Genomic DNA, 24,848 nt, shown 5'->3' on the forward strand with positions numbered 1-24,848 from the left:
AAATGCCCTTTACCTTCCCGCCAAAGCGGTACCTATATATTTACTTGCACTTTGACGTGCTTTCGAACTGCTAGGTTGGCAGGAGCAGGGACTGAACAACGGGAGCTCACCCTGTCGCGGGGATTCGAACCGCCGACCTTCTGATCAGCAAGCCCTTGGCTCTGTGGTTTAGACCAATTTACGCATTCGTGTTTATCGTATACATGGCATTAGTATCCATGAAGTCATTAAGCCAAGCACTTTTTACATTAAAAGTATATACCTATTCTGTGACCTGAAGTGCTGCATTATCATGTTAGCAAGAAGACTGTGTGTAGCTAGGAACAGGTGGCTGGTGAGAAAAGGTATAGTGATGTTGTAAATAAAATAGCATGGAAAATGAGCTGGTAGTAGGGAAGTAATTGGTTTTCCATGGAGAATAACAGATGAGAATGTTTTTTCACTTCTGCATATGTTGGATAGTAATTACTAAATATCTATTGATTGACTGAATAACTAATTTTTTTTCCAGTTCTTCAGTAGTTCAAATGAGAGTAATTGCATGTTCTCCAGTATTGGCTTTGAATCAAATTTGGATTGTGGTCCTATTTAGAAAGAAACATTGCAGAAGTATGGTTTGCTTTTCTTGCTTTGCGCTTAGCATCTTGTTCTTATCAGTCCAATCCTAGACCAAAAGTATGGAGCATAAAATTCTTTTAATTTGAGATGTTGCCAGTTTTCTGGACAACGTTGTAGCTATTTTGAATGTCCTCCTCTGCCCCACTACAGCATTTATGAACTTGGAAACATATAGATTCCAAACCATGTGTTGGAACATGTTCCAAGAGAAGACTACACACCTTCAAGAAAATACTAAAATTATAGGAGGCTAGATTTTGGTTAAACAGTAAGAGGAACTCCTTGAGAAATAGAATTGATTGACCATGGAACCAGTTACCTGATTATTTAATCAGTACAATACAATAGGTTTTTGTTCACCACCCCTTTCCTTGATTCACAATGCTATGGATTTATTTGAGTGACTTTTCATTTTAAATGATTTTTTGTTGATTGTACCTTTTATTTTATTTTTTAATCTACTGAGTCCTGTGTAATGTTCAGATTCAGTTTTGTGCCCTAGGTTGGGGCTTCAATCTTACATACACTTTTCTGGTAGGTAGCTTCATTTGAACACACTTGGATTTACTTCTCAGTGACCTTGCATATAGATTCCTTTGTTAGAGATGATTCATGTGTTACAAGAGTGGTGAGGGAGCTGCTTTTGCATGGCTGGATTGCATGTCACTCTGGTCAAGCCTGTAATTAAAGGGCTCTACATCATTATTGTTGTTATTATTAAGCCACTTCCTGTGAAACATCTCAATGCTATTTCATAATAAAATAAAAACATATATAAAACACTTACACGTATAAGAACAATTACCGTATTTTTCGCTCTATTAGACGCACCGGACCATAGGACGCACTGGACCATAGGAGGGGGCGAATTGGGGGGGGTTCTTGTTCTCCCCCTCAAAAACAAGGTGCGTTCAAGAGCAGGCCTTGCCGCTGCCCCCGAGCTTGTGGCGCAGCTGCACTCCAAAGGCTTGAGGCTTCGGGGACATCCTTTGTAGCCTCCGCAGGGCAGCGGGTGCCTTCACCCCACCACCCTGCGGAGGCTTTGCTTAGCCATCCCAAAGCTGGAACAGCGAGACGGAGGACTGCGCAGCGCCCCGTCTCGCTGTTTTGGCTTCGGGGACAGCAAGCTGCTATCCGCAAGCCTTTAGAGCCCGGCGGGAACTCCCACCGGGCTCCGCAGGCTTGCGGAGAGCTGCCCGAAGCCCAGGGTGCACAGCGCCACGCTCCCCGGGCTTTGGGCTGCAGGGCTCCGCAGGCTTGCGGATAGCTTCCTGAAGCCTGGAACATGAGAGGAGTCCGTGTGCACCGACCCCTCTCGCTCTCCAGGCTTCAGCGAAAGCCTGCATTCGCTCCATAGGACCCACACACTTTCCCCCTTCATTTTTGGAGGGGGAAAAGTGCGTCTTATAGAGCGAAAAATACGGTACATATCCAATACAGATTGGGATAAAAATATCCACTTTCCTTCTTGGAAGAGGAATGCCAAAAAGACAATACATGCATTAAAAACAAAAACTGCCCAGTCTAAAAATATTTTAAGATATAAAGCAAGATATTAGATGACAAATAAAGCAATAATATAAACCAGGGATGGGGAGCATTTTGCATACTGAGGGCCACTATACGGTGACCTTCTGAGGGAAGCATGTAATTGGTAGGCCAGAGACAAAACATGGGTGTGGCTATGGATGACTCTTACTTCTTTGAGGTCAGCTACATTCCAACCACACAAAAACCAGCCTGCCAAAAGGTATCAAGGTAGGCATAGAGTAGGGCTGGTGTAGTCTGGGAGGGGGGCATGAGCTGGGCTTAGTTCCAAGTGTCAGATAGAAATGCTTGGAGGCCTGCATTTAGCTCCTGGACCTGAGGTTCCCCCCTGATATAAACAGTCTGCACCCAGAAGTGTGCTGATTTTCAATATACAGCACATCAGTTCTCTTTTGTTGACTAGCAAGTTCTGTGAGTGGCCTGCTTCATATGTCATGCTAAGCCAAACCATGGCTTGGCACAATTGCACAGGCTCCCAGGGCAAAGATCAGAGAACTTTGCTCCTCCCCATTGTTGTTGTGCTGTGCTGTTGCTTAGTATGTTGAATCTGGGAATGACAGAGCCCCACAGACCTCTCCCACTAGCCCTTGGGACTCTCCCTAGGCTATGCCTCCTCTCCAAGTTAAAGTTTTCATCAGCCCTGCTCTGCATCCTCCTTGATTGCTGTTGCCTAGCTGGAGGATGGGGTATGTGTGTGTGTGTCTGTGGAATCCTGAAGTATTTGTGTAGCTGCAATGTAGCCTATAATACAAAAGTGTCGCTGTCCCTCCTCCTCTCTCTTCTTCTCCCCCCCCCCCCAATATATCTTTCTACACAAAAGGGGTCAGAATCCCTGTTGGTCTATTGAACATGCCTTCCCTTCTACAAATGACATTATTGCATTACTATTATTGATTAGAGAATGTTCATGGGGAAAAGCTGGGATTAAAAGCTGAATTTCAGAGTCAAACCTCTTGTGTATTATAAGAGACACTGTTAACTCTCCAGTGCTCACTGATTTTCTGTCACATATGCACTATGTCTGTTTGATACAATGTGTCCCACTTCTCTCTGATAATTGTTGGGTTGGAATATGAAAATTAAGATTACCATCAATTTTGTGTTCTCAGAAATATTATTTGACTCTAAACTTGTTTTCAGCTGGACCTGGGCCCCTGGGATTTTGCAGATTGTGAAATTCAGAGCAAACCTTGGGCTTCCACATTCCTCCCAATGCTTCCACACCATGGAGGGAACGGGTGAACCAGGAGATAACATTTTGAATGCAGGACCAGAGACTGCATTTTAGTGGGATCTTCTGTTCCAGTCATTGGCTGCCACAGTGATGATGAGGAAGCCTGAGATGGTCCTTATGTCGTATTTTATATAGTAGACAAGTCACAGGATTGGAAATAGTTTTTTTAAAAGTTATATTAGTTCACGCTACACAACATTGACCTTTTGTTGCTATTGAGGATAGTAGTTCCCTATAGTTTGGCTTTAAGAGGTTTTGAGAATAACTAATTTTATTCTCACAACTCAAGTTACTATATAAAATGGCTGCAAGCAACTGGTGGGTACTCCTTTTTGCCTTAGTTTGATGAGGTGGTTTGGGGAATTTAAGATTAGACCTATTGATTGCTTATTTGTCATTTGTAGTGTCTACTGTGGGCTTCACTGAACACAAGCAACTGCAAGCAACTGCAATTACATAGTTTATTTGGGCTAACTCTTAACCACTAAAATGTGTGCAACTTTGAAAGACCTTAAAAAATAACACAATTATTATAGATGGCTTGAGGTCAGCACCAAGCATTTAGAAATGTGGGAATCTGGAATGTACCATTCTCATTGTTAAACTTGAGACTTAGATCAAAGAGTACATGCTACACAGAGAGTGAAATACAAGGACTTAGATTGTTAGGTTCAGATCTTCAGAGTTTTGTTAGCTAGATCACAATGACAATGGAGCTTTGTTTTCAGAATAAGGGATATTTCTTAATTTATCCCCGAAAGTCAGCTTTTCTTCTTGCCACTGTGCAGTACTGAGAATAACAATCTTCCCCCTACTTATTCTTGACCATTTTAAGGTATGCTGTAATCGCTTTTGGATGTGCAAGCTGTCCTAAACTTACATGTGGACGTGAAGGCTGTGGAACTGAATTCTGCTATCATTGTAAACAAATTTGGCATCCCAACCAGACTTGTGATGCTGCTCGCCAGGAGAGAGCCCAGAGCCTACGCTTGCGAACAATTCGTTCTTCGTCCATTAGCTACAGCCAGGAGTCTGGAGCAGCAGGTATTTATTAACTGAAATACTAGGTGTCTTTAAAACATTTTAAACTATCAGATAACTGTTTTGTTCACTGATTATTGATGTTTGTTAAGAAAGGAGAGCTGAGTCCAGTAGCCCTTATTTTAGCATTATGCAAATGGTGCAAACTTTCATAAACGGATGATCCAAAAGTCGACTGATAATGGTTGACTTAATAGAGGTTAACCAATATCGTTGTTGTTCTTGGTATTTATTAACTTTCTTTACCATACTTCATCCAAATATCACAGTGCAGTGAAACTAGACATTTTCATGATTGTCTTGGTTTGAGATTCCATTCATGAATTATTTTGTTTTTATGATTACTTTTGGGGAGGCCTTCAAAATATAAGCAATGACTTAAGTACAAAGTGAAGGACAGAGCTTACTATACTAGATTTTTTTATTTAAAAAAACTGTCCTTGTGCTTACACTTCTGCAGCTGATAACCATTGCCTACCCACCTGTTTTAAAGGCAAAAGATTTATACAGTATGAAGCGAAAACAGGCTATCTGTTGACTCACCTATGATAAGCTTCTTGGTAACCTGTGCAAGAGGACTGACTGCATATAATGCCTTGCTTTGTCAGTGAACTTATTTCACACTGGACAGCCATAAACCTCATCAGAATCTTGGGCAAGGGGGAGGAGTTGGCATCGCTTTAGAGTATAATTACTGACTTGATTTAGAGTGAAAAACTTCACTGTACTCTCTGTTGGATTTTTATTTGGATATGGATAGTCAGAACATCTGACCCAGGTGCTTCTTTGTTATACTGAGTCACAGATGTTGACTTAGAGCAGGGGTTGCTAACCTTTTGGGACCAGTAGACATGGGCATAGCCGGGGGGGGGGGCAGAGAGGGACAGCTGCCCCCCGTAAATAAAAATACATAGCTAACTGAGGTTCTGCCTTCCTAACAAAAGGCTTGCCCCTCCTAAGGAAAATCCTGGCTACACCCATGCCAGTGAACATGTTTTGCCACAAAATGGCTGCCATAGGAACATGGTATAACACAAAATAAGAGAACATGGTCAACCACCTAAACCTTATGTTTATCATGGGAAGATCTGTGTCCTGCTGGTCTTGATTGTGGAGATGCAACTGTTAAAGGCACAAAACCCCCATTTCCCCCAGCGTCAATTCTAAACCAAAGCCAAGGCTGCTATTTTGTACCCACTTACCTGGGAGTAAGTCCCATTAAGCACAGAGACTACTTCTGAAGGAGGTATGGGTATTGTTGAACTGTAAGTTAAGTATACATTGAATTCTTAATGAGTGCCTGGAGTGCTCCTACACTGCAAGAGACACGCCTAAGCCACTTTCCCAAGTGTTCATGTTTTGCATTTGCCATATAGAAAAGGGATTACAGTGGTGCCCCGCAAGACGAATGCCTCGCAAGACGGAAAACCCGCTAGACGAAAGTGTTCGAGTGTTCCGATTTTTTTTCGCTCCCCCCCTTTTTCTAAGCTGCTAAACTGCTAATAGCCTTTTAGCCGCTAATCCGCTAAGCCTTTAATAGCCGCTAAGCCTTTAATAGCCGCTAAACCGCTAATAGCTAATAGGGTTGCTTCGCAAGACGAAAAAACCGCTAGACGAAGAGACTCGCGGAACGGATTAATTTCGTCTTGCGAGGCACCACTGTATTTAGCTTCCACCCACGCTTACTGTGTAGTAGTAGTTGCAGAAAATAACTTCTAGAGAATACCTTCTCGCAGATGAACTATCCATAGGATATATGTATCCTGGTTGCCATGGGAAAAAGGGGCAAACTATGGAGATTCCAAGGACTACTCTAAATAAGACAGATGCAGGAATAATTCACCAAAAGGGAGAAGAAAACAGAAGTTCTTTTGGATCCCAGGTGTCCAAACAGCACTGTCTTTCCTTGCTGACTGCGAACGACAGGCTGAAGCAACCGAGCTAGCTCATTGCACTAAAATCGCGTAAACGGTACCTGCATGTACCTGTTATTATTTATTAATTTTGTATGCATCCACAGATCTCCCGGTCCTCCAGTTAAATTTTTCTCCCTTTAGGTTAATTCTTTATTAAGTTAGGCTGAACTTGGAATTGGTTGCAACCAGTTAAAATTTACAAACATTTCCAGACATGATTTTCAGTGTTGGTTGTTCTCATAAGCAGTATGGCTTCATTGGGTTTCTTTTTAAACAGCTGATGACATAAAACCATGCCCACGCTGTGCTGCTTATATAATAAAGATGAATGATGGAAGCTGCAATCATATGACATGTGCGGTCTGTGGATGTGAATTCTGTTGGCTATGCATGAAGGAGATTTCAGACTTGCATTATTTAAGGTATGTATTGAAAGAGTTCAGGTACCTCACTTCATGTTGTACCCCACTAATTAACAGCAGGCTAGGCTATAAATCCTTTAAAATGAATGAATGAATGAGTGAGTGAGTGAATGAATAAAGGAACAAGTGACATTTGTTTTGATCATGCACATTTGATGTAGTCTTTAGTTTGAGATGGAATTCTATTTTCATACCTGGTTAGATTTTTTATATATATAAAACTAGTTTGAGAGGGAGTTTACTGACATTAGATAAGGCAGGACTTTCCATTGCATGGGTGTCAACTACAGGAAGTGCCCTGCTTTCTATAGCTTGGTGCACACTGAAACTCTCTTCAGAATATGATAAAATGACGGGGAAACCCCAGGACTTACTGTGGGAGATTAGAAAATGGACTTCCTGCAGTAAATTTCACTAGGAAAGATAGCAATGGAATCAACTCTATCACAACAATCCCTGCCTCCCATCATATGTCCTACATGCTTGGAGAAGCCTTTTGCAAAGAGGACATTCTGTTTGTTATTGTGTCTAGTTGTGTTCAGAACAAGTGGGGCAGCTGCTGCCATAACACTTCATCAACAGGCCTTAGAGCTTTTGCCTAAGTAAAACACACAATTCCTAGAGAAAGACAAAACTTGTCAGATGTTTCAGTTAAATTTGAGGAAGGTAAATTTTCCCCATTCATAGTAAAGAGGTTCATTTAAAACGTAGGTGGAGAAACTTTGTTCCAAATCCTGAGTTGCACATTTTAGCATCAGCCCTGGGAAGAGCCATGATCTGATGGAGCCAAAAAGAAAATGCACTGGATATAAATGTTGTACTGCTGGTCTGGTACTATATTAGTTTCAGATTACTTTCTCCACAACCTGAAACGTTACATTACATTAATCTGCAGGATTACAGATTCAAGCATTCTTGCTCTCTCTGTTAGAGAATGTTATTATAAAACTGATGGTAAGTTAAGACTATTCACTGTGAGTCATAAGTTCGCCTTACTTATGGAAAATTTCTTCAAATAGTCCATCAGGTTGTACATTCTGGGGGAAAAAACCATGGAGTCGGAAGAAGAAAATACTGTGGCAACTAGGGACGCTTGTGGGTGCACCTGTGGGAATCGCCTTAATAGCAGGCATTGCTATTCCAGCTATGATTATCGGAATACCTGTATATGTTGGACGTAAGGTAAGGTGACTGTGTGTTTAGTTCAGTAACATAGGACTTGGATACTTTTGTGCACATGTTTAAGACTTGTTCACACAGCAACATGTGCTTTAAGATATTGTAGTAATATATATATATAGAGAGAGAGAGACTGCCTTTAGTCAACTTACATAAAGAAATGTATCTAGAACCAGGAAAAAAGTGTATTTTTTTTTAAAAACACACTTTTTTAAAAAAAGTATGCAGCTGCATAGAATTAAATAAGCTAGTAATATTTGCAAACAGTTTCTGTCTATAAATCTGTGGCATTAAGACGCTTCATTTAAGAAAAGGCAGCTCAAAATAATATATATATATATATATATATATATGTGTGTGTGTGTGTGTGTGTGTGTGCGCGCGCGCGCAGGAAATACTTCTCAGTTTTGTGATGTGCAATGCATTCTAAAATGCTCTTTTTCTTAAAGATTCACAATCGCTATGAAGGTAAAGACATTTCAAAGCACAAGAGGAACTTGGCCATTGCAGGTGGCGTAACCTTGTCTGTAATTGTTTCACCAGTTGTAGCTGCAGTAACCGTTGGTAAGTAAAGGTGCAGGTAAAAATCAGGAAAACCCTTTCAGAATTAGTTATTTGTACTGATTTATAAAAAGCTTTGTTTACACTTTGCTGTAAAGGTGGGGCACAAAGAATTGATATTATCGATGCTGCTAGGCATTCATTTTACAGCTCTGAACCCTATTTTTCAAAAATGCATTACCAGCTTATAAAAGTATGTGGAGCTGAAACAATCCCTGTGCCTAATCACTCTTCCCAATTATTGTAGGTTTGGTAAGATTCTCTCTGAAAACCAGGGCCTCAGTACAAGATACCTGTGTGTGTTCAGATATGTATGTGAGCTCTGGGGTCAAGCCCCATCAATTCCAAGGGAAGAACCACACCCAGTGGTACAAAACAGTGTACATACAGACCTGATTCATCAGTTGAAACGAATGGGAGAGGCATTAGAAGCAGAGGATCTCAGTGCCACATAGAAACTCCTGGCATCAGGAGGTGTTTATAGGACTGAGGGGGATGTCTTTTTCATTTATAGTAGTAATTCAGCTTTTCTTTTCTTTGCCACTTTTTGTGATAGCCTATTAAATTATATAATGATATATATAGTGATCTCTCTCTCTCTCATGTGTGTGTGAGAGAGAGAGAGAGACAGACAGACAGACAGACAGACAGAGATACCACACAACATGACAACTCTGTACTGATTATAGTGTTCTACATTTTCATTGCAGGAATTGGTGTCCCCATTATGTTGGCCTATGTGTACGGAGTAGTTCCTATCTCTCTCTGCCGAAGCGGAGGTTGCGGTGTATCGGCTGGCAATGGAAAGGGTGTCAGAATAGAATTTGATGATGAAAATGATATAACTGTTGGTGGAACAAATGCAGCAGTAGGTAAGGAAAGTCTGTTCCAGTCTCTTCTCAATGTCTTCAGTTGATGGCTGGAGTTGATAGATGGTATACATGCTCTCTTCTTGCAGACATTGTAGTTATATCGGTCTAGGACCAGCACTAACCCAGATTCTTGGGACACATGGAAAAGCTTAGCAGCAACCCTAGTAGTCACTGTTCCAGCTTTTCCAAGAACAGTGTCTTTCTCTACATTGAAGGAGTTTCAGTGAAATGCTTTTCCTATTAATTTTAAGTACCACCCTTTTCATATTTAGATCTTCTTCTTTGGCAATCACTCATAGCTGAATAAGATTGTCTTCCATAAACTCAGTTTTAACAATGAGTCCGTAAGAGACTGTGGAGGCCAATTCTGGATCCACACGTCCTTCCACAGTGGGGACACTGGTTTCCGGGCAGGAGTTGATCACTGTGTGGATTTGCCAACTGTGCTTTCATCTTAGCATGTTTCTCCTTTGCGTCCTGAGTTTAAGTGTCTTTACCTTTAGATACCACATCAGTAGCAGAGGCACGTAATAACCCCAGCATAGGGGAAGAAAGTGTTGGAGGATTGACTGGAAGCCTGAGTGCAAGTGGTAGCCATATGGACAGAATGGGAGCAATTCGAGACAATCTGAGCGAAACTGCCAGCACTATGGCCCTGGCTGGAGCCAGTATAACAGGGAGTCTGTCGGGAAGTGCAATGGTCAACTGCTTTAACAGGTAAGATAATTTGTGTCCAAAGTTCAGCTTTTGTGTCTGCTTTTGTAAACAAACTACAGTTAGCTCTGAGAGGACGAACTTTTTCATGTTGTACATTCTGATGTGATACTTTTTTATTTTGATCTCATGTAGTCTAAAAACAGTTACTTTGTTTACACGGATTAAAGAAGATTTCTTATCCCTGATTACTCAATTGCAGTTAAAGGAAGGGAAGGAAGTTCAGGTGCCACAAATTACATAGGCCACTTTGAAAGTTTCTGGCAACAGAATTTAGTGCAGTGTATTTGGTGTGTCAGAACTGTTGCTAAAAAGGGGGGCTTTGAGAGAAGATTTTTTTCTGAAATGAGTTGGTCTCATAATAAATGATATTTTATGCCCCTCTTTTTTTTGGCCAAATAGTGCTATTCTTCTGTAGTTGGTTTTCTGTCTCAACTACAGTGAGCAATGTACCAAAATAGCATAAGGAGTTCTACCTTCTACCATGTGTATGGCTTCAGGGGCAACAGGAAAATATTGTCTAAACATGGGCCTTTTGTAGTCTGGGAAGCTTTTGTTCTGACAGTAGCCAACTAGATAATAGAATCCTAGTATTGTAGAGTTGGAAAGGACCCATTGTGGGACTCAAACCCACGACCCTGAGATTAAGAGTCTCATTCTCTAGCCACATGCCTGTGAGTAGCTTGCAAGCAGAAGCTTCTAAAAGACTCCCAAGTGATAAGAAAGCTGAAAGATAATAACAGAACTAAAATTGAATTTCTCCCCAAGGTTGGAAGTTCAAGCAGACGTGCAGAAGGAAAGGTGCAGTTTGAGTGGAGAGTCGGGCACCGTTAGTTTAGGAACAGTTAGTGACAATGCCAGCACCAAAGCGATGGCTGGATCCATTTTAAATTCATATATCCCATTGGACAGGTAAGAATTAAGTAGTGGAAATGTGAATAGAAATACAGCTTATTCAATTCTGTTAATTGAACGATGTCGTATTCAATATGCATACCTTGTAGTAGTCTGCAAAAGCAGCATTAATGAATTCCCCTTCTTTGAAATTTCTGGTATGATTGTTGTTGGATGTAACAATTTTTTTATCTATTTATTATCAAATTTCTGCCCCACCCTTCTGAAGTTCAATCCTTCAGAGCCAGGTAGGTGGTGGGATTTTTAGTTTCTTCTTGGTTTGAGCTGCTATTACTCAAATATAATTTTCTTGACCTGCAGATACAAAACCTTGTTAAATTCATTTTTTTAAAAAGCTTTGGATCTCTGCTTTTATGAAGTAACTTTGTCAATCAGATTTCTTGCTAGAACTATCCAAAATCTTCACTGTCCGCTTAGTGCATCTGTTTTGCCTTGAAATAAAAGCTCTTGGCAGATTTTTTTTTCCTGGCTTGGTTTTAAAAATTATATTTGCACATTTCTTTTTTATTGACAAACTGGTGTGAGATGTCTTTATATCTCCCCACCTCCCACAGTTTGCAAAGCTTGGTAAAGGTAGATCCAGCTTGGCTATCCTGTGAATTTCAGATTTATTTCATTCACAGAAAGGACTGAGGTCTTGTAGAGACTTCCTGCTGGATGGGAGCAGTGATTTCCACCAATTCTTCCTGCAGCCCACCCCCCAATGCCTCCAGGTAGTCCTCTGAGTCTTGAACTGCTTTTGGTAGGCTGCAGGGGGAAGGAGGAATTGCTGAAAATTACCTCTCAGCCTTTTCCATTTGGCATGTCTGGATCCAACCCTGTATGGTTTTCTTTCTGGATATCTTTTACAAATGGTTGATGGGCTTCTGGAATGTATGCTTGTGGATCCGTGGCACATTAAAGTTAGGAAGAAGTTCTCATAATGTGCTTTTAGATATGTGTACTAAAAACAGTGGAAAGTCCTATGACACTTCAAGGACTAAAATGGATTGTGACAAGAACTACCAAGGCAAAACCCTACTGCAACTGATCCATGAAGTGAACAGTGAAGATAATGGATTATGTGCACAGGTCCAGTGAGAAATCTGATATGTTAATTATTTTCTTAAAGCAGAGTTTTAACACATAAATCAGTTGCAGTTCACAAGGCATTATATCTGCAGTTCTAAAAAAAAAGAAACTAATATTTGAATAATAGTGGCTCATTTTTCCTTAAAGGGATGGGTAGAGATAAATAGAGGCAATGTTTCAGCACCTGAAATAGTTGTGTTTGTATTGTATTACATCATTTTATTAAAGGCAATATTAGCAGAATGAGTCACCAGGCTTTTAGTGCCATTTTTTTCCTAAAGCTATACTGCATTGTGTTAAAATGCTTTTAAATTGCATTTTTCCATTTTTAATTTCACAAATTGAAACATTTTTTTAATGAATACTTCTCTCTTCTCCCCCTTCTAGAGATAGCAGCAGTATGGAGGTACAAGTAGACATTGAATCAAAGCCCACAAAATTCAGGCACAACAGTGGCAGCAGTAGTGTTGACGATGGTAGTTCTGCAGGTCAAAGTAACGCTGGTTGCTTGTCAGAAAACAAATCTAGTGCCACCAAGTGGTCCAAAGATGCATCGGCAGGGAAAAAATGCAAAGGTAAACTAAGAAAAAAGAGTAGCATGAAGATAAATGAGACCAGAGAGGACATGGATGCTCAATTATTAGAGCAACAAAGCACAAACTCCAGTGAATTTGACTCTCCCTCTCTCAGTGACAGTATCCCATCTGTAGCTGATTCCCACTCAAGTCATTTTTCTGAGTTTAGTTGCTCTGATATGGAGAGTATGAAAACCTCATGTAGCCATGGTTCCAGTGATTATCATACCCGGTTTACCACAGTTAACATTCTCCCAGAGGTAGAAAATGACCGTTTAGAAAACTCTCCACACCAAAGTGGCAATTCGTTGCTGATTCCAGCTGCTCCAAACTCAGAGGCTCCACAGCTGAGTTACATTGCTGAAGAATGTGTTTATAATGGGACTTCAAGTGTTGCAGATATGGGTACTGGTGAAACACTGAAAGAAGCAAACAACAACCATTCACAGCACGCTGTGGAGTTAAATGCTGCAATTCAGACTGAGATTTAAACCTGTAAGTGCTGCAGAAATGTATTTACCACTAAAGAGCCCTTTTCTGTTAGCTGGTCAGGTAACTTTCAGCGGCCATCAGAAGCAAAGCTTCAATGCAATTTACATTTTATATATCTCTATTAAGGCAGAATGCTTTGCGTGGAACTCTGTTGCAGAACTATGTGAAGTGACATGAAGGTGTAAACAAGTGCATTACAATGAAATGAATATGTTGATGTTTTGTATTATTGCCATAACTTTGCTGAAGGTCTGCATTTGGGTAGGGGCAAAAGCTGACTCGTGTCAACTGCGGAAGTGATCACTTGTTCATAGATATCATGTAAAAACTCAGTAAGTGGTTTGTAGTCCCCAGCAGTAACTTAACTTCAAGCTCTGGTGAATAGCACCTAGCAAAAATAAGTTGCATTAACCATACCAAATATTTCAGTGCTGTTAATATTGTCTGGGACAGAATGTAATCTGTTCTAGGCAATGCTGAGACACAAAACGTTCCTTGAGCAAGGTTATGGCATTTAATATAACTTTTAAGTATGAAAAACTGGTACTTGATATATGATAGGTAGCAAGGTGACGTCTCCTTATCAAGCAAGTGGGGGTAATTTAATTATATTTGCAACTGACAGCAGAAGGTAAGGTTATGATATGCTGTATAAAAGTTTTTGTAAAATTTAAGATCATTTTAATTTGTAATCCATTATAGAAGCTGATATAGTCGCCTTTCACACAGGGGACTTCAGTTATGCTGTTTAATTCTTGGTGCCTTTGGAAAAGACTGGGGGTTTAAGTGCCTGGTCTGTTGATGCTTTCACTGTACAGTTTTCCAGAATGTTTTCTCTTGCCACCTTTTTGGAAGCTAAAGGAAAACTTCAGAAAATCAACTGACTGTGGTAGATTAATGGGTATCATAATACTGAAGTATTAGCCTACCAAAGACTCACTCAGGCTTTTAGTGGATAACTTTTCTGACATCCCTTTTGCGAGTCACATGCACAGAAATAAAGCACAGTGCAGAGCTTGCACATATACAAAATTTGGGCTTCAAATTTGGCTGGCTTTTGGGGCTTTCCCACGTTATCCTCCTTATGGAAGATATTCAGCTAAACATAACCTGAAGCTAGCTCAGGCGTCTGCACTGTTAGATGTTTGCTACACAATCCATAATGATATGTGCCCTCTGCCCCTCCCCCAAAAGAAAAAAAAAATATGATTATCCTTGGCATAATAGCCTCCAATTTTTGTTCTGTGTTTTTTGTAAGTATTGCCATTATGGTGCTACTGAAAGTTTGGTTGTATGAGAAGACGGCTGCTGTGAGCTGCAGCCCTCCTCCATGACTTCCCTTCACCAGTTTCTTTAATCGGCTTATAACACTAGTGCCAGATCCGTCATTTGGTAACGCTTGTTACAATATTTGTATATTTGCTCTTTTCTTTTGCTCAATGATGTGTGTAAACTGCATACCTGAAATAAATGTCTGAGTACTATTTTGGTTGTCTTCTGTCCATTTGAACAAAGAACCTTTAGCCTGGAGATCAAACATATACACTATTGGTGTGGGATGAAATAGCTGTTTCAAAGAATGGCCCCCAAAAGGGTCTTGCATTTTCACCTCTCCCATCTCAGCTACTTATCAAGTTGGGCTGAGGCCATCAGAAATAGTTTATTGTGGTGAATATAGGACAAGAAGCATAGCTCAGCTGTGGAGCACATACATGCCTTGCATGCAGAATGTCATGTTCAATCTCTGGCATTTCCAGTTAAAAAGATCTGGTAGCAGGGAATGTGAAGTTGGTCTGTCTGTCAGACCTTGGGGAGCTACTGCCAGCCACAGTACACAATACAGGGCTACATGGGCAAATAATCTCTCCTGTGACATTTCACAGAAAATATTCAATATAGCATCTTATTTTTATTTCCAGTATTTTTTACTACATTAAAACTGTTTTATGGCAAACAGTGTGTAATATAATTTTGTATGTCTTATCCTACAGATAAATGTAAACTTGGAAACGAAAGTTTGGCATGTTTTGCCATTTTTTTTAACTTTAATTGGAAACCTGATCTGAACATTTTATTTAAAGAGTGTTTTATAATTTTGTTGTGTTTTTTTTATAATTGTATATTCAGTTTGTGTAACACCCCCTGGGATCTTATGATGGATGGGTAAGAAGACTTAATAAAAATAATAATGTGGTAGGAATTTTGTAAAATTCCTTTGCTTCCTAGTCAGATACTGCAAAATGGTCAAAACATCCTTAAAACTGCTTGATGTAGGAGTTCCTAATGGGTAGTTTCACTTCTGATAGCATATGAGTGGTGATGGCATAAGTCAGGTTTGCTATAATGGTCTATATGTGCTCCCAGTTATTTCCTTTGCTGCAGCAACCATATATTTACTGACCAACTATTATGCAGTACCTTATGAAAAATAAAAGTCTGAACTGTTAGTATTTTTTTCCTAAACTAAAAAAGTTCCTAAGAGTGGAGTGGGACACAATAGATGTTTGTAAAATGTATGGTTAGGGTAGGTAAACAAATTATTTCCTTTTGCAAAGCACGAAGACCTTGGAGTCATCCACTAAAAGTAGATTCAGGATAGACAAGTACTTCACATACCACATAATTAAGGAATTCACTGCTGCAGGGTGTGATGGCCACTGACTTAAAGGGGAAATAAATAATTTCTCCATGAATCTTGTCTATCAGTCAATGTCGATTAGCCAACAAACTAAATGGGAGTCTCCTTGGTCAGAAGTAGCGTACTACTGAATCCCAGCTGCTGGTGACAAGCACCTGAGGGCTGGGGCCATACTTGAAGGTATCTAAGAAACATCTGATTGACCAGTGTTGGAAACAGTCTTTTGCTCTGATCTGACAGTGCTGTTAAGTAAGATCACAGGTTCCACATATTATAAAGAATTAGTTTTATGAACCACTATAGCAGAAGAAACTTGCGCAACAAGGTTTGTAATGTGTAGATGTCATCATTTTTGAATCTTTTTAATTCACTCATACTTCTGTGTGACTGCAGGGCCCAGGCTAGGAAAGAAGCTGCTGCCAAGATAGAAAAAAGCTCATGCGTTGTCTTCGTACTCCACACCTGACTAAATGTAAGGAGTTATGGAATTTCCTTTGGAGTGCACTAAGTTTTGAGTCTTGCAGTTCTTGGTTTGGGTTCTTTTTAAGCAACTATGAAAGCTCAGTATTTCTGTTACTCGATTTTCATACCTGTACAATTAAAACTGTGGTTGTGAATCATCCTTCCTCAAATGGGAAGACAGTGTTAATACAGGGTTCATTTGCATAGCTTTTGGCTTCCAGGGTCTATGCCTCCATTTAATCTCTGCTTGAAAAGCCCATTTAAATACACCATCTTCTCTGTAGAGTATAATTGTTGCTATCTTTTCTCCAAACTCACTTTTAACCAATCACTAGCAGTGGCTGAATTTCAACCAGTGCTGTTAATTAACCTCACATGGGAGGTTAGCTGAATATCTGCAGGAAGGTGGATGGGCTGTGCTGTGCTGCAAAAACCATGGGCGCAGTACTTCCAGAAACCAGTATATACATGCCACTTTTTGGCATTTAAATATGTTGACAGAATCAGTAAGTTATGCACGTGTGCACCTTTGTCTATATTTGCATACTGGTGAAGGATATAGCAATGGGGAATAGGTGGACAGATAGGGACTGGAAGCATGAAGCAAGGATCTGTTACTGACACTGGACTATTAGTAGCCATCTCTAAATTCATGTTCTCTATTGGCAGCAGGATTTAAAGATTTTTAAAATTTTAGGAGAGTCACCTGCCAGACTTGTGGAACAAGCCCATGGAAAACTGGAATATGCATTGCCTTTACGATTCCATAGAATATTAGATCAACTGTGAGCTTTTAATACTATAAGCCCTTTCTCACAGTCTTTGCCAGCTCCTTGAGGCTATTTCTACTGACCTTGTTTTATTTCTGTTACTTTGTGGAAGACTTCTAAACAAGCTTTCAGAGAGTGGGTCTTCTCTGGAGTTAGGGCTTTTTAGCCTTCTACAACATTCCTGTGTAGATGACATCTAAATATAGGACTTATTCCTTTTAATAGTGAACTCACAATCAAAAGTGGGGCTATTGAGAAATGAGAAATTAGCACACTTGGGGAAGCCAGAGGTTCCAGAAGTACAAAACCTCTAAAAAGCAAATACCCTAACGGGACCATCTTCCTTAAACAGCCCAATGAGAGTTGAGCTTCTTCAGTGATCATTGGAAGGAGCCTCTTAAATGCTATATAAGTTGGAAAAGCCAAACAAAGTTGAAGGTCAGGAATTTGGCTGGCTTCCTTTAGCTGTTTACAGTACTGTGTTCTGGAGGAAGGCATGGACATCTGCCTGGATTCCTGAAAAGGAGCACTTCTGTTACAGGGTAAGGATATACTGTAGTAGGTCTCACTTGTTGATATCTACTGTAATTGCTGTAGGTATTCATATACATGGCTATGCTAAATATATTCATATACATGGCTATGCTAAATATATAAGTAGCAATTCATGCACACCAGTAGCAATTTTTATTCTACATATAGCAATTTTGTGACAACTCTCAGTGTGCTAGCCATCACATGAATCTTGACTTCAGAGTGGACAATTTGCTGTCCAACCTTGAGCAAGTTGCAGGATGTTTAGATGACTGTGTTGCTGCAAGTCAGGATAACTTGTTGAGCAAAGGAAATAGGCTCCTTATCTTAGTCTAATGATTGAGTTAGAATAAAATACTGAAATTAAATGTTACTCTTTGACTTTATAAGAAAAAGATGTTCTCTACATGGTGAAATAGATAATTGTTTAGGCTATACATGAAATATTAATCTCTATACTTTTAAGAGCCACAACTTAACATATTTTTGAAATAATTGTAATACATAAAGGCTTTTAAATAAATACCAAATCAAGTGAGTGTGTTAATTAAAAAGCACATCTTAACTACAAGACTGCAATAATGAGGTTAATTCAGTTTAAGATGAAAATGAACAAGAGATCAACGGATGAGTAAGCTAAAATTACTTAAGTTCTAAATTAAGAACACTAGTAGCATTTTAATGTAAACCTATTAGCATTCCAGGAAGCAAACCATACCATTTAGGTACCCTGCACCTATCTGCAAATCAGTGTCCATTGAAGAACCCTGAACAAAACTCTAGCTTAGGGTTGACAAGGTGGTCAAGTGACAACTACCAAAACACTGAAGATGGGAAATGATTTTGAAGCACTTTTTAAAAGTTGCATATGAATATGATCCTGGTAAACTGTCTTCTGTCCTCAGTATTGTCAACCTTTGACTGAATGAAATAATATGACTTATAGGGCTATCAATGGCTAATAGTTGTCAACACCCTGAGAATTTAGTAATCGGACCTATCAAGGCTATTAAGTAGGTAAAATGCAAGCTGTGTGTGCACGTGTCTTGTGTAGGGTAGGACTTTTTGACAGATTAGTCCAAGAATTATGGACGATGCAGCTTTCTGTTTCAGTTAAAAAGAGTAATGTTTAATACTAATCTACCCCACACATAAGGATATAGACAATATATAAAATGAATAAATGAAACCTAATAGGGAAAATAACTAATTTCACGTACTAGGATAATGTTCAACACTATACATTAAGTTACAAATCAGTCAGGTACGGATACCCTTCAAAATTAAATCTGTAGGTAGGTTTATAGTGTTGTCTGGTATAAGCAAAACACTTAATAAAATACTGTCTACCGTTAGTTCAAACCAAAATTAACTAACATCCACTGAAATCATGGTTCAGGTTGCTAAGCCTAGGCCCCAGAAAGCATATACAAGGAAAACAAGAAAATACTGCTTGTAATAAATGGCAGTGAAAAACTGCCTTAAGCATGATTTTACTTGGAGCAGATGAACTGCTTACCCTAATTTTTTTGTGTATATGGGCTTATAGGACACAGCCTTGCTCCACCTCACAAACAGGTTTCTAATGTGAATCTGCCTATAGAAGCTGTTATGCAAGAGAACTGTCTAGAGAGTTTATGCCTCTTCCTACTTAAGAATGCAACTGAAATGTAATATCTATTCTTTGTTAATGAGCTAGAAACTGATATGTGACAGAGAACAGAACTGAGGTAGCCAGTTATCAGAGGATACCAAATTATTACAGAGGACATTCCTACATTTGGACTGGGCAATTAACAAGCGTTAAATTGGGAGCATAAAAGTCCCCATTTCATATTTATCAACAATATCTAAATTATTGCAGTCTTCTAGAAAGTATCTTGTCAGTGTAGAAAGCATCCTAAAACTGTTGCCTTGCTATGCTAGGGCAATGAAAAGGCAAAAACACAAATATGCCAAATATATTTATTTTTAAATATTTTCTTGTAAGGGTTCTTCAAGGAAACAACTTTCAACCAGGTTAAAGTCTTAAGGTAACAGAAATGTCATACACAGTTTATTTAATAATGGGGAAAGTCACTGACTAACATCACCTTCAAAATAGTGCAAGTACCTGAGCAGTCCCTCCCATAATAAAATTTGATATGCACACTAACAATAAATTACGAGTCTCTGGTTTAAAAATATAACAGTTCTATTGCTTTAAAACATTTAACAACATAGTCTATCCTGCTCCTGTTTTGCTGTTCACTAGTAGTCCACAAGCCATATAAAATGATTTTTGCATACCTAGAAGACACGAAGTAGAAGACGACCAAACTGTCCCTTCTTGGAACCTGCTTACCAAAGTGCAGATGTAACTTTACACATTCAGTACCATAAAGTATTTTACTGCATATATTTAAGTTAGCATTGGATTTTAAGAAGTGTGCCAGTGTTTTCCTTTGAAGCCACATAGAATTGGAGCTAGATGCAAGTGTTTGTCCAAGTGCATCGGCGACTGATGGAAAGAAAGGTAGGTTTCAGCTGCACTGCAGTTAGATGTGACTAGCAGGAAGAAAATGAAGGCTATAGGCACAAATGCAATAGGATTGTTTATCGGCATAAGTCCCACTGAAAGGTAATGATGCACAATTTCCATTCAGTCAATGGGACTTTTGTACAAGATGTTCTCCATCAATTCTGCTACATGTCCAAAGACATTTCTGAAATAGTAGCATCTTTAGAAGACTCTCCTGTATTACAAGAAAGGGAATACAACATAGGTGGCTATATTCAGCCCCATTAATACAGCTTGATGTCATTGAATACATTCTAATTATTAGATAAATATACTGTTATATATGGGACCCACATTTTAGAAACTGTTGATTTGTCCCAGAGAACCATGTCCTCACTGGCTCATGTGTTCTCTCCCCTCTGAAGAGAATGTGCAAGCCCCGAGTCCTGTGCTCCTGATCTCATTGTATAATTGCAGGAACAAAATGGTAAGTGAATAGGCCCATTACTTATAAAGCCATGCGTGTGTACTCTGTAGGATAAAATATATACAAGACGGAAGAGCAGATTTTTCAGTGTGCAAGTACTGTTAAAAAAAATGTACAACATATTGAACAGTCCAGGTAAAAGACTGACTTTACCTCATGCAAGCCTGCATAGTTTATATGCCCGTCCTACAAGCATTAAGGGAATGCATGCTAGAGGCAGTTCCAAAATGAAGTTGTTTAAAGTTCAAAGTCTCTCTTAAGGCTCTTCAGATCATCTAAAGAAAATTGTTGGTTTTCCTCTTTGGAAAGAGAATCAAACAGTTGTTGAACCTGTTCTACTTCATTCTTACTAAGTAGTGTTAGCACCATCTGAAAAGGGAAAAAAAATGTGTGGTTAGCATTTATAAATGGTATCTGCAAATGGTATTTGTCTAAATGCCTAGTAAATGCTAGCATTTCATAAACATGCACATTTTCAGAAATAATCGACAGCAAATGCCATAATTCCTTACCTTAAACCTTTCTGCTCTACTCAGGTGGACAAGATGCTGGTACACCAGTCCAGGGTCTTGGCAAAATACATCCGACTGCAGGGCTTGGATAAAGAGCAGAAAAATGTCTCCTTCTAGTTTGTTGCTTAAAAGGGCTGGTAAATCTTTTGGCTCAATCGCTGTCAAGAGCTCTGCACAAGCAGCGATGTCCTTATTGGCATTCACAACATTTATAATCTGACCAAATTCATAGGCATTAGATGGCTTTGAAATAATGAGTTTTTCTGAACTATTCATTGGCACTGCGTCAGTCTCTCCTTTAGCGCTGTCATGATTTGATGTAGCCTTCTCTGAAGCACAGGTCTCTCTAGCTTCCTCTTCCTCATTCACCTTCACAAAGAAATAACCACATGCCCAGTTGGTTTTGATATATATATATATGCAACATGTAACATTTCTTAATTGTGATAAGCAGGAGCACAGTCAGAGAAGTTATTATTGCCACCTGAGTAAAACTTAAAATGTCTCTTGGGAGAAAGATTTTCATAAGTTAATTCTGTCCTAGACACCATCAAAATGATATATTCAATGTCTGACCCTGTTCACATGTGCAGCTGCCAGATTATAACATAGGTGAGCTTGATTGTGGTGGCTCCATCCCTCTCAGTGGGGTGCTGACTGCATGGTAAAAAAGGATGTAAAAAATTATGCCTGGCTCCACCTATTTGCTCATGTTCATCCTCTGCACGCCCATGCTGTGCAGGTCTCTGTTTAACTGACTTCCACATAGCTGGCTGCACATGTGATGGGGTGTCTGCAATCAGAGCAGCGTATACTAAAAGCAGTAAACTAGTGCACTTACAAAATCAGAGAGGTTGGGTGAGGGAGGGACTATTAACAGTTTCAATGTTAACTCCAGCATCAAAAAACTTGTGTTCAGAACCAAGAGACCGGGCTGAGTCTAGGATAAGAGTTACCAACCTTTGGAGGCCTGTGGGCACGCCTGCAAACCAGGGAAACTGCCATGGGCATCACACCCACACTGTAACACGTTCTACTAGCTACAACAGAAAGCTACTTTCAGACCTACCATATTGGCCTGGATATAAGCCTCACCTTTTTTCCAAATTTTGACCATGAAAAGTTAAAAGTGTGGCTTATATTTGTGACCTTATGGTATGCATCCAGAGAGCGGCAAAGCAGTGCCCATCCTGTGTGCAGTCCCCCGTCCTCTCCCCCAAGGCTGGGAAGGGAGAGAGCGAGAAAGGGGAAAGGCCGCTGCCAATGCAGCGCAGCTCTGCTGCCGCCCAGTATGCAGCCAGGAACACCTTATATTTGGGTTCTTTTCTCTCTCCCCCCTCCAATTTTAAAGGTGTGGCTTATATTCGGGCCAATATGGTAATTTCAGTGGAGGAGAGGAAACCCTGCAGATGCCAGGGAAGCCCTTGGTGATCACATGTGCACTTGCAATGCAATGTTGGTGGCCCTTGATCCAGGGCATTTCCCTCTAGCTTCTACCCTGCCCACTTGCTGATTTGGGCTTTTGCTGTCCCTCAATTACTCGACAATAATCTTGACTCAACGGCAAGTGCATAACAACATTGATAGTTAAAATAAAGTGCAAGTAAACACTAACGTGCTACTCATTCCTATTTTATAGTTATCTTTTTCACCTTTTTATCTGTTAGGATTCTCTGTTTTAGATAACATTATAAAATTAAATAATAATAATAAAGCTTCACAGAAAATGAAAAGAGGGAATGAAATTAAAACCAGATTAATGAAATGGAAATTAGGATCAGAAATTATATAGAGGCAAAGATGACAGAGAACTGGCAGGACTCAGAGATGAAACTATGGCAAAACTAGAAGGAACTTGAAGTACCCACTATACAAGTGTTTGTAGAAAAGAAGGTAAGATTTTGGAAAACAAAAATGACATAAATGAAGAGAGATCTGGATAATCTGACATTGATGGAATTGAGAGAGAAAGAATTTGACCTATGACTTGGAGTGATCCTAGGGCTAAAGCAATTAAATCTCTGGCATTCTTTTTGGAAAGAGAAACACAAAAGGAAGAGTCGGTACTAGATAAGGCTGAAAAAACATGGCAAATACAACAGGAAGTGGAAATTGAAGATACAGAACTGGGTGTGGGCCAATGGATACATAATAAAAGGATTTTGGAATATTGTCTCAATATACAATCACAGCAGATAGATTCTTATATGCACAAAGGAGGAAACTGGAGGCAAAGTGTAAACATTTAATTAGAGGGGGGGAAACATTCTTGGCATTTATCATTATTAACTGGGAACCCCTTTTTGAGTGAAAAGGAAAATGAACACAAAGTTAATATACCACTCTTCATCATAACATCTCAGGGTGGTTCAATTTTCACATTTATAGTTTTTTAAAGAAAATTTGCCAAGTGCATAAAGCTGAATGCAAACAAGTTGTGAGTTACCTGTAATATAGAAAAGGAAGCAATGGGACTAAGAGGGCATTTTAAATTTAAATATAGCATCAAGATTTTAAGCATTACAAATACTTTGGCTGTAATAAGTAACATTCTAAACTACCTTACTTTAGTACTGTAATGGGATTCTCTTTATGACTGCTGTATAATAAGCAATAAGTAAGCCAAAACTATTTACTTTAATATGGTGTTTGCTATGTGATAATCAGCTGGTGGCTAGCCACATTTGCTTATAACATCAAACAAAACAGGATCCTGTTAATAAAACACAAGCCCAGAAGACCCTAAGCATGATTTGCAAAGGTATAGACTAGCTGGTCCTAGCTTTCCACTATTTTCTCAGAAAAGAGTCCCCACAACTAGCAGGTCTACAACTGCCTTGCACAACTTACTTAGCTTGCCAGTTACCACAAAGTGCTTGAGAACTCAGCAGTTCAATCCAGACATTTCTGAATTTTACACACTTATAGGCCCAGTACATGATTTTTTTTTAACTGAGTACCTCTTGGATTTCAATTTTTTTCCTTTGCTTTTGTTGCCCGTTGACTGTATGCTCATTTTTCAGTTTTAGCAACTGTGTTGTTTCCTGCAGCTCCTTCTTTGCTTCATCAATATTTGAATCTATTAGAAGAACTTTCTTCAAATCATCAATACTGGCTTTGTAGTTCTGAAATGTTTAAAAAGTCAATTATGGGCCTTATAAACTGAATAGCTGGAAATATCACAAAAATTACAAATACTCAGAAAGATGAAACATAGCAAAACATAGTAAGAACTGGCATTAAGACTAAGACAAGTGATGCTGTGTCTACCACACAGTGTTCCTCCAAATCAGCAGTCAGCATTTTTCCATTTCTGTTTCTTCAAACAACAGGAATTCGCCCTCCTTCAAACTTTTGATAATTTAAATGTTATCATTTATGCTATAACTAACACTGAGCAAGTTAAGAGCTAAAACTCTTTTCTTACCTGTAATCCTTTGTGTGCTAGAGCTCTTCTGTATAAAGCTTTTATGTTAGAGTCATCAATCTGAAGAACATGATCACAATCCTTTTTGGCTTCTTCATATTGAAACAGCTTCAAATAACAAAGGGCCCTATAGAGTAAAAAGAAAAAAGAAAAAGCACTGTAAGAACATAGTGTAGCACCCATAGAACCCCGAGGCCAATTCTCAAAGTCCCATCATTTGTATATTAAGAAATGTGTATAGTTGTAGTTATAAGAATGGCTAAATGGCCAACCTAAGTTTGATTCTGATATACAGTCGTACCTTGGTTTTCAAACAGAATGCGTTCTGGAAGTCTGTCCAACTTCCAAAACATTCGGATA

At 39.3% G+C, this 24,848-nt stretch overlaps 3 protein-coding genes across 24 annotated transcripts in view; 1 reads left to right on the plus strand and 2 right to left on the minus strand.

The window, feature by feature from the left end:
• Window positions 1-24,848, minus strand: part of VPS13B (vacuolar protein sorting 13 homolog B) — an 883,035-nt gene that overhangs the window by 322,392 nt on the left and 535,795 nt on the right. The gene's annotated exons all lie outside the window — the stretch shown is intronic.
• Window positions 1-24,848, plus strand: part of RNF19A (ring finger protein 19A, RBR E3 ubiquitin protein ligase) — a 47,378-nt gene that overhangs the window by 20,709 nt on the left and 1,821 nt on the right. For 8 of the 17 annotated variants that reach the window (XM_083517248.1, XM_083517246.1, XM_083517251.1 and 5 more), the window contains 8 exons: window positions 4,236-4,444; window positions 6,635-6,779; window positions 7,799-7,961; window positions 8,408-8,522; window positions 9,230-9,391; window positions 9,895-10,108; window positions 10,874-11,017; window positions 12,479-14,642. In XM_083517248.1, coding sequence (XP_083373374.1) covers window positions 4,236-4,444; window positions 6,635-6,779; window positions 7,799-7,961; window positions 8,408-8,522; window positions 9,230-9,391; window positions 9,895-10,108; window positions 10,874-11,017; window positions 12,479-13,157 — 1,831 coding nt within the window. In that variant the 3' untranslated portion in view covers window positions 13,158-14,642. Of the gene's footprint in view, window positions 1-4,235; window positions 4,445-6,634; window positions 6,780-7,798; window positions 7,962-8,407; window positions 8,523-9,229; window positions 9,392-9,894; window positions 10,109-10,873; window positions 11,018-12,478; window positions 14,643-16,189; window positions 16,465-17,380; window positions 18,093-22,728; window positions 22,955-24,848 lie in introns of those variants that run through there. The other 9 variants (XR_014529204.1, XR_014529205.1, XR_014529208.1 and 6 more) reach the window with 5 other exon arrangements.
• The window catches only part of SPAG1 (sperm associated antigen 1), a 28,845-nt gene continuing 23,512 nt past the window's right edge, over window positions 19,516-24,848 (minus strand). For 3 of the 5 annotated variants that reach the window (XM_083517225.1, XM_083517224.1, XM_083517226.1), the window contains exons 16-19: window positions 24,489-24,615; window positions 24,022-24,186; window positions 21,062-21,421; window positions 19,516-20,918 (exon numbers count right to left, since the gene is read on the minus strand). In XM_083517225.1, the coding sequence (XP_083373351.1) occupies window positions 20,787-20,918; window positions 21,062-21,421; window positions 24,022-24,186; window positions 24,489-24,615 (784 nt within the window). In that variant the 3' untranslated portion in view covers window positions 19,516-20,786. Of the gene's footprint in view, window positions 20,919-21,061; window positions 21,431-24,014; window positions 24,187-24,488; window positions 24,616-24,848 lie in introns of all 5 variants that reach the window. The other 2 variants (XM_083517222.1, XM_083517223.1) reach the window with 2 other exon arrangements.

Source organism: Podarcis liolepis (assembly GCF_965112155.1).
Source record: "Podarcis liolepis genome assembly, chromosome: 8".
Lineage (NCBI taxonomy): Eukaryota > Metazoa > Chordata > Lepidosauria > Squamata > Lacertidae > Podarcis > Podarcis liolepis.